The 9,632-nt window shown below is 37.6% G+C and overlaps 2 protein-coding genes across 5 annotated transcripts; one reads left to right on the top strand and one right to left on the bottom strand.

Annotated features, from left to right (window-relative positions):
• Positions 1–43: 43 nt before the first annotated feature.
• OSGEPL1 (O-sialoglycoprotein endopeptidase like 1) lies at positions 44–6,850 on the top strand (the record flags this gene model as incomplete). Of its 4 annotated transcripts, XM_084522910.1 has the most annotated exons (9): positions 44–135; positions 372–607; positions 1,304–1,691; positions 2,159–2,363; positions 2,443–2,591; positions 3,053–3,183; positions 3,311–3,382; positions 3,590–3,693; positions 5,544–6,850. In XM_084522910.1, exons 2-8 carry the CDS (start codon positions 396–398, stop codon positions 3,678–3,680), a joined length of 1,248 nt encoding a protein of 415 aa, XP_084379036.1. In that variant the 5' UTR covers positions 44–135; positions 372–395. The 4 variants fall into 4 exon arrangements, with proteins under 4 accessions (XP_084379036.1, XP_084379034.1, XP_084379037.1 ...); XM_084522908.1 differs by lacking the exon at positions 5,544–6,850 and having other exon boundaries at positions 3,590–3,771; XM_084522909.1 differs by lacking the exon at positions 5,544–6,850 and having other exon boundaries at positions 94–273; positions 3,590–3,771.
• ASNSD1 (asparagine synthetase domain containing 1) lies at positions 4,356–9,331 on the bottom strand. Its single transcript, XM_084522907.1, has 4 exons — positions 9,257–9,331; positions 6,809–8,378; positions 5,193–5,374; positions 4,356–4,689 (listed from the first exon to the last, which is right to left on the bottom strand). The coding sequence occupies exons 2-4, from the start codon at positions 8,285–8,287 to the stop codon at positions 4,428–4,430; spliced, it is 1,923 nt and encodes a 640-aa protein (XP_084379033.1). The 5' UTR covers positions 8,288–8,378; positions 9,257–9,331; the 3' UTR covers positions 4,356–4,427.
• Between the last annotated feature and the right edge of the window lie 301 nt (positions 9,332–9,632).

Here is a 9,632-nt window from a genome sequence, read left to right on the forward strand (position 1 = left end):
GATGAGGGCGGCCCGCCCAGCCCCAAGATGGCGCCGCCTCCGGCCGGCCCCAAAATGGCGGCGGCTCCGCCCGCCGCCCCGCCCTGTCATGGCGGCCTACAGGCCGGCGCTGGCTGGAGGCGTTTAAGGTCGCGGGTAAGGCTTATTAAGAAAATATTTCTTCCTAAGGTCTTAAAAGCCACCCGTGGTAGTGCATAACTTTGAAGGTTATAGCATATCTTCACAGCCACGCATGCTTTAAAATCCTGACTTTCAGAGAAATACATACTACTGGTATATTTTACCTAAAAATCAGCACGCGAATTTTAAATCTGTAGGAGTACTTCCTTGAGAACCCTTCAGTAGTAATAAATTTTACAATCCTTTCCTAGACGTAACGTGATAAATGTTGAGCCATGAAGAGCATTGCCAGGAGCCTTTTGCAAACAGCCAGGTGCAGCCCGGCTGGGGGGCTGCGAAGCCGCTCTACTCCCTGTGGCAAATTGCATCGCCCCAAACTTGTGCTGGGAATAGAAACGAGCTGTGACGATACGGGTGCTGCAGTCGTGGATGAAGCTGGCAATGTGCTGGGAGAAGCGCTGCAATGTCAAAGGGAAGTCCATCTGAAGTAAGAATATATGGCTCACGGGGCTTTCTTACAATACTGTAGTTGTGGCTAAATATGCTGCTCACTAGTGATTTTATTGTTACACTTCCATGTAATATCATCTATATAAAAGTATTCTTCAGAAAAGTTGACGTGAGTGTCAACTTTCTTTGGAAAGGAGCCCATTTTCTTTGGATAGGAGCCCCTATCTTTTGGGCTCCAACACATACTGCTTTAGATAATAGCAAGTATGAGGAAAGAAATGCTGTGCATTTAACAAGTGTTTTTTTTTTGTTTTTTTTTTTAATTGAGACAGATTACTCATCTCACTTGATTAAACATTCAGTTACTACTACTACTAAAACTGCCATGTATATGTTTTAAGGGAAAATTAATCACAAATAGGCATTAGTTACTAAGTACCTCAACTGATGAATGAAGGACTGTGAACATTAAGTTACAGACATTGCTTTGCAACAGCACTGAAGTATATTTAAAATAAATGCATACCAAAAAAGGGAAAGTTACGTTTTTTGACCTCCCAATGATGATTACACTCTCTTCAGTGCATAGATGTTCTTTAGGCTAAACAAGGCATTCTCAAATGTCCTAAGGAACAGGCAGGATCTGGCAAGATCAAGGTGTTATAAAATCACATAAAAATATGGTTTTTAGTTATGAAATACAAATATATTCCAAATACTTGTTTTTAACTAGAACAGGTGGAATAATTCCTCATGTGGCACAGCAACTCCACAGGGAAAACATCGAGCAAGTGGTGAAGGAAGCACTTAGTGTCAGTGGAGTTTCTGTAAATGAACTTACTGCTATCGCGACTACAGTGAAACCAGGACTTGCGCTAAGCCTGGAGGTGGGACTGGACTACAGCTTGAAACTGGTGAACAAGTACCAGAAGCCCTTCATACCCATCCATCACATGGAGGCTCACGCACTTACCATTAGGCTGACTAATCAAGTGGAGTTTCCTTTCTTAGTTCTTTTACTCTCTGGAGGCCACTGTATCTTGGCAGTAGCACAAGGAGTTTCAGATTTCCTTCTGCTCGGACAGTCAATAGATATAGCACCAGGTGACATGTTGGATAAGGTAATGTTTCCATACGTAAGTGAATCTACCTGTTTTTATTGCAGCTACACTGCTCAATCACACTATTAGGATCAGCCTGAAGACAGTAATACAGTGTGATAAGAGCTTTAACATTCTATTTCTCTATTTTGAATAGAGAATATATTCAATATTGATAAATATATTGATATTTAGCAGTCAATGTGTGTTTCCTACAGCATAAAACTTGGCTAATTAATGATTCCTGCAAAATTTCATGGTCCTCGTGTTTGCCCAAAGTATTATAGAATTGCATTTCTAATTACTCTAGCAAAAACATCCATGCGGCATTATATTTTGTCTATATAGTGCCCTGTTCATAATTTTATCTTAATAATGTTGGATTTTGTGGTGTCTGATTTCACTCCATTGACTGCAAAACAGTTATGCGGTTACATACGCAGAAGAATTAATTTAGTTCCCTATATTGATTCTGTTTATCTCCTCAGGTAGCAAGAAGACTCTCTTTAATAAAGCACCCCGAATGCCACAGCATGGCTGGGGGGAAGGCAATAGAACACTTGGCTCAAACTGGAAACCGGCAACAGTACACGTTCAGGCTTCCCATGCAACAATACCGTAACTGTGATTTTTCTTTTTCTGGACTTCAGAACCTCATCAATAAAACCATTATACAAAAAGAAAAAGAAGAAGGTATTTTTAAAGTCAGATATGAACTGTGTGCTTGATGAGCTGTACTCAGGAAAACCCCTTTGATCATACATTTCTATAGGTATTCAAGAAGGCGAGCTCCTGTCTTGTGTTAAGGATATCGCCGCTGCCGTACAGCATGTAGTAGCCATTCATATTATCCAGCGGACATATCGAGCTATGCTTTTCTGCATAAAAAATGGCATCTTGTCACCAAAACATGCAACTTTGGTGGGTATACTTGAGTTTCTTATTTATGTTACGGAGCATGTTGCATTTTCTACTTATGATAACATAACTTGAAGATGCAGTTGCCTTGTTACACTTTCTCCGTTGACAAAAATGGTAATCTGGATGGGTGAGGAAGACTGACAGTATGTATTAAATTCCCTTAAAACACTAGGATTAAAGTAATACTCATTTCAGATATTCATATGACATCTTTTATACTTGGTCTTATGCTACAAGGTTTTTGTTTGTTTTTACTTATTTTGTTTTACCACCTAACCTATAACAACTCAGGCCACATGCTTTGATCTAGTGCTAACCAGTACTAGGTAGCTGGTCTATTATTTATTGCTGTCTTCAAAACTATTTTTTTTTCCTTTTTTAAATATAATGCTACTTAGAATGCTATCAGTAGTTACTTTTGAATTAAGGCTTTTTTTTTTTCTTTTTAAAATTGCTGTCAGGTTGTATCAGGAGGAGTTGCAAGTAATCAGTATATCAGAAAAGGCCTGCAAGCTCTGGCAAATGCAAACAGTTTTGCTTTTCTATCTCCTCCTCCAAGACTCTGCACTGATAATGGTGTTATGATTGCATGGTAAGGACTGGTTTTCTTTGTATTTTTCTGTAATGTTCTTTAGAATTTGACAGTAAGAATGTCCCTCTATAGTGACTGAACCACATACACTACACATACATTTTTACATAATTACTTTCTTGCTTAGGAATGGCATTGAAAGATTACGTGCAGGACTTGGTGTTTTAAACAGCACAGAGGGCATCCGCTTCGAACCCAAGTAAGTACTCAATTATTCACAGTCTATTTCTTCACTTATTCACTGTACTCAGTGAAAGTGGAAGGAGATAGAAACTGATGAGTAACTTTGCAACGCATATAAGGTCTGTGAATCTGCACATCCAAGTGATACAGCACCACCATCTTACTGCAGCAATACTGTTATCTTAATTACTTCTATCAAATATACTACTTTGTTATTTTCTAGAGCTCCCCTTGGAACTGATATTTCAAACCAAGTTGAAGAAGACTCCATCAAGGTGCCAAAACTAAGGAAGATACTACAGTTGGCAAGTTAAGATATAACTTAAGGTATTTGCTTTGCTTTCTGTTGTTGAAGATCACCTGTTGGAGAAATAAATGCTGTGTAGTATCACCACAGTTATTCCAGTTGCTGTCGTTGCTGTTCTACAAGTGTCTAAGAGTTCTAGGTATCAAAACAATAACAAGGAAGTACATTTTCTATTAAACCTAAATGTAAGTGGAAGTACCTCCATTGCTTATGCTTACTTGATAATTTGTAAAAAGATGTAATTACAATACATATCATCTAATAATTTAATAGTATAATATATAATTTATATAAAGTAATTCAAATTGCATATAAAAAATCATACCTTCTGTGAGTGAGAAGTGAAGCTGAAGAGGTATGACAGACACTGAAAATAACAAAAGATACAGAAAGGGTGAGCCTAGCAATCTATTCTCTCACATGTAGAAAGGGCAGTTAGTAAAACAGGTTCCTCAATCACTGGGCCCTGTAAAGTAAGGGTTAGGAATGCTCTACAAATAAAATCCTAGAAAGGTAGGGGAAGGGACCTTAAAGACCACCTTCTCCAGAGACCACTATTTCTTTCTCCCCTATAGATGCGTTCATAATGAGATCCTACAAGTATGCATCTATTTGTATTAGTTGGATGACTGTAAAGTCAGAGTGTGTAAAAAAAAAAAAAAAAAAAAGGCCAAACATTCAAAAAAAAAAAAAAACAAACACAAAGTTTTACTGAATGTACATTTAGGATAAATACAACATTTTGGATGCAGCTTTATAATTCATCTACTGAAAGTAATTTCAGTCGGCTGCAGGTGTCAGATGCTTTTTCACTGTTGCTCTCCAGTTTTGCAATCCGAGATCCAAACTGTACAGCCCTTTTTGGCAGAACAGCCGAGGCTTTAAGACCAAGCTCCTTGGCTACAAGGCGCAGAATCAATTTCTCACCGATTCCTCGAGGTAAAGTCAAGTCTGCTTTTTCTGAGATAGGCAGTGAATTGAGGAATGAAACAACATCTTCATCAAGAAAAGGAAACCTAAAGACAAAGACATACATAGCAAATTATAGATACATTGGTGCCAAGTCTCCAAAGCAGGTATACTGTGTGAGAGGAAGAAGGATTTAAACACAGGAGCCCTGAAGTTTTCAAAACTGATGCTTGTTCTTGCTCTTTGCTTGAGCTTAGAAATGCTAGTTTTATACCAAGGGAAAAGAAAAAAATATATCAGAAAAACACTATGAAGGTAAAAGATAAGTTTTAAAGCAACACTTGAAGATAAACATTAAAGTGTTAAAATACTACAGGAAGCTATGCTGTAACTTGAAAACAAAAACATTTACACACTACATTCTCACAGCCTTCTGAGTTCCAGGCATTCATAGCTAACCACAAATGTTATTAGCAGCATGAACACAAATGAAACAGAATTAAGAGACAAAAAAAGTGCACACAACTTTCAAACTGAGCTTTCTCTCAGACTGATAAAACCAGAATCTAACCAGCAAATCCAGTTTTGCTTCACGTTAAAACAATACTACCTGGCTTCTTTTCCATGATCACCAATAATTCTGTCATCTCTACCAAGATTTCTAGAAGAAATGCGTCCTAATTCCATTTCAAGTTCTTTATTTAGACCTTCTAAGCCATATTTTTTGAAGCAAACACGATGTCGAGAATACCCAGCAAGTTGTTCATCTGCTCCAATGCCTGTAAGCACAACCTAAGAGAACAGAATAAAAGAAATTTTTCTTGGTGTCTGTGCAAACTAATAATACGTAATGCTTAAGTAATTAAATGCTTAAGTACAACATGATAAGGAAAGTAACTTTAATATGTATCTTCTCTATATATTACTATGGTGATGGCATGTTCCTTATCTATTTACACAGCTTACCAGTAAAGCCACTTGTTAACAGGTTCGTGATCAGACTTAAGAAGTACACACATTTATACTCAAGGAAGCAGAAGAAACTGAAGTACTGTGTGTCAGAAATGGGTATCTTGGAAGAATGTCAGTTTCTGTTATAATAAGCAGCACCTGCTAAGCACCAGCCTTTAAAAAATTCATTGCCAGAGATGGTGCTATGTCACTTTAAATAGTTACCTGAATGTACACCGAGATTATATTAATTTCCCAGCTACTGGGTTAATAACCACGTTACACCACATAAAAGTGTTGTTGTCCTGTCTACTCAGCGATATGCACGTAAAATGTCCTCAACACTACTCTACCTGATCTTCTACTGTGCCTTCAACAGCAGCTCACTGTAGAATAACCAGTCATGACTAACCATTTCTTTCAGCGTACTGCTAACGTGTCACTAGCTAGTTAGCAACCACATTTACCTGCACGCAGTAGCCACTGATAGGAGAATGAGATTGTCACTTGGGTTTGGAAACTCACACCCCATTTCAACATATTCTGGACCTGCTGTGATTTTATATTTTGCAAATCTGAGATGCACAGACTTGAGCAGAGCAGTCAACTAAATAATTAGTGATCTACAAGTGGTAGTTTTTAAGCACATCATAGCATGATGTCATAGCACCAAGACCTTCTATGTTTTTGAATTGTTCTGAATATAAAGCATCAGGAAATTGGGTAGGGATGGGGGAAGCAATTAATGTATTTTGTATTTTGAACAGTCATTCAATCAGACTGTAATTATAAAAGATTCAAAGTAGTCGTCTTTTCTGTCATTATTAATGTCTATTTCATCATGTACATTTGTCTAAAGGAGCAGCTAGTAATTTTACAACTTCTAGGTGCTGGCACAAAATAGTATCACTTCACTTTAATTAAAATTTCTCTCTAAATTTATTAACCTATTCGGTTGGATTGAATAACACTTCTCTACTACTGAATTAAGACATTAAGCATGAGAGGTGCTGGGTATTATTTTTTCCTAGTCACTGTTGCTTATTCAAGCTTACTGAACAGCTACACACATTACAGGACAAAGGAACTGAACAGTTTTTAATTCCAGAATTATAAAAAGATTATCAGTCCAGAACTATCCTGCATTCAGCCACTGAATTTCAGAAGCGTCATGAGTATTAAAAACTGCTGCTAATTTCTGCAGTGGAACTATTTTCACAGTCAAAAATCAAGTGTAAGAAAGAAAACAAAACCAAAAAAAAAATAAATCAGTACCTTTGCAGGACTTTTATATGGTTTTATTTCTCCTTGTTTACTAACAGACCCCTCCCCTCTGGAAGCAAACCAAATTGCACAGCCGATGCTGTCATCCAAGACTGTATCCAGTGGATAAATCAAGTGATTAATGCGTTGTTGTCTCATCTCTTTCAATTCCTCTAGCGTAACGTTAATTTCCACAAAGTTCCAGATTCTTGAGGGGTTAAGGGCTTCTAATTCTTTCAGTCCTGCCCTACCAGTGAGTCTGTCAGGGACATCAAAGCAAGACAAATGACCAGCAGTTTTAGCATCTGTCTCTTTACAGCTTTCTTGACAGCTATGCAAATCAAGCCTTATTTCCTGGTTGCTGCGTTTTTTAGTAGTACCCTTTTGCTTAGCTTGTTCTTTCATCATGAAAGCTACGTTGAGAAGATCAATTGGTTCCTCCACAGGAACGTGGCGATCAGCAAGGGCTGCAAGAACCATAGAATCAACACCACCAGAAAAGAGCACTGCAACGTGGGCTTTCCCATGAGAAAGGCTTTGAACTTCTCTTGTTTCCAGTTCATTTCTACAGAGTAATAAAACCCGCCTCTTCACTGCTTCATTTAAAACATCAATAAACTGATGGACTAATTTTTTCCTGTGTTCCTTTGCAAGAAATCCTTGCAGAGTGTCAACAGAAACCATAGGGGTAATGTCACTAATATTAGTGCTTGCACATTCGTCCGAGGCTTCAGAAATTGTTTTATTTAAGGGGATAACCGGTGCTCTGAGACATAGTTTTGATTCATTCATCACAAGAGGTATGTGATTTGGTAAGTCTTTTGAAACTTGGTCCAGAACATTAATGAATATTTCTTCTACTGTTTTCTCTGAGGAGCTGTATTTCCATGGAAAGACTGTTAAAGACAAAGATTTAGTTGTTGCCCAAGCTTTGAGATCAATTTTGAAAATTCCAGATGCTGGGACTTCTTGATATTGGTTCCCAGATTCAGAATAAACACTTACAGATGAGAGACAGAAAGCCCCATCAATCTTATTACTGAATTGCCAAAGCAAACTACGACGACCGAAATAATCTCTACCAAACCATAAACTGTGTTTAGAAGCCTGATAATAAATAAAAGACCATGGGCCCCGAAGCGATGAGAGGAGCGACAAAACGTCAGCTTCATTACTGCATAATTCAAGATGACGAAACATAACTGCAGTGTCATTTTCTGTATCTCCTACAGGCAGTCCATTGAAAATTTCTCCATTCCAAAGGAAAATACTGTTATTGGCATCTTCCAGAGGCTGAGGAGTCAGTACTCCCCTCAAGTGAAGTACATGGCCAGAAAACAGACACTCATATGACAGATCAGACGCAGTTTTTATCAACTGTTGGCTACTGTCTGGTCCTCTTCTTCTCAGACAGTGGTGCATGTCTTCATTAAAGGAACCATGGACAGTGTGCTGGCTAGGCAAGGTAACAACACAACAAATACCACACATCGCGACCGAATTCAGACCGGCTACTTCTTGATTTTAGTCTTCTCTGAATTTTCCATCTCCTGATGTGCCTTCTTTAATTCATCTAATACAACTGTGTGATAAAAATACACAAATAATTAGTTCCAGTCAGTTTAGAAGTAAGCAAGTTTAAGAGCATATCTAAGGAATGAGTAACTTTAGCCACTTGTTCAGTTAAAGAGATGAACACAAAACTGTGAAACAAAATGTCTATAATACTGATATAACACAGTTAGTTCGCTCTAGCCTGTTTGTCTTCAATTATACAAAGTTTATGATTTTTCCCCTCCTCAATGGAAGCCACACTGGAAGTTTAAGAATTGAAGAAATGGCCAGCTATTGCCTACATCATCAATAGGATTTACAAGTTCATAATAAGTGAACTGTTAAAGTGTTAATGCTGTAAATCCAATCAAAAGAAGTGAATTAATTTAGCGGTTTTTCATTCCATTTCATTCTATTTATACATTTTTAACCTGTTCAACCATCGGCTCTATTTATCCTCCATTATTCTGCTTTCCTGATTCCACAAATCCAATATTTTACACAGCTGAAATTTTCTAGCCTAGCTTGCAGTTCAGTTTGTCATTATTTAATTTATATTCATTCCATGGAATTTTGGGGATTTTTTTTTTTTAAAGAAAAAAACGGCACCAAGTGCACACAGATTCACAAAGGGCACAAATAATAGCGACTCCTCTGCAAGGGCAGATGTTCTCCTTCCTGTCTCAGCACTTGCTTTTGTATTGTATGCATATCAAGCAGAAACATTTTTACATTTATCCAACCCAGAGAAATACGCAACCCTGAAGTGCACTTCTCATTTAACATGCAGCTGCCAGTTTTTCATTTTAATGTATAAATTTCAAAAGCTACACGGAAATTTTAAAAGCTACACAGAGATCTTTTAAACAGTTAACTGCTGGATTACCTTTTAGTCTGCAAACTTACTTTTGCATTGAGACAGTGTTTCTGTTCGGTCTGCAAGGAAGAATATGTTACTGTTGGGTTGCTGCTTATAAACTTTCTGTAAAACAAAAACAAACTGCATTAAGGAAGAGTAACAAACTCAAGCAACCACACCTCAGCAGAAATTGATGCAGGTTCACTGAAATATCCTTCACTTTTAGGTCAGAAGGGCTACTTTTACCCTGCTGACAGCAACGCTCTCATGTACATTTCAAAAAACATTTCATGGTCAGCCCACTCCTATTTTGTATTTCTCTCTTCCTCATGGGATCACTTTTTATTTTAAAACATATAAACATGAGAAGCAAGAATATTTAATGACATCTTCTGGTCAACTCAAACATCATAACTTAGATAA

Source organism: Aythya ferina (genome assembly GCF_964211825.1).
Source record: "Aythya ferina genome assembly, chromosome: 6".
NCBI classification, from domain to species: Eukaryota; Metazoa; Chordata; class Aves; order Anseriformes; family Anatidae; genus Aythya; species Aythya ferina.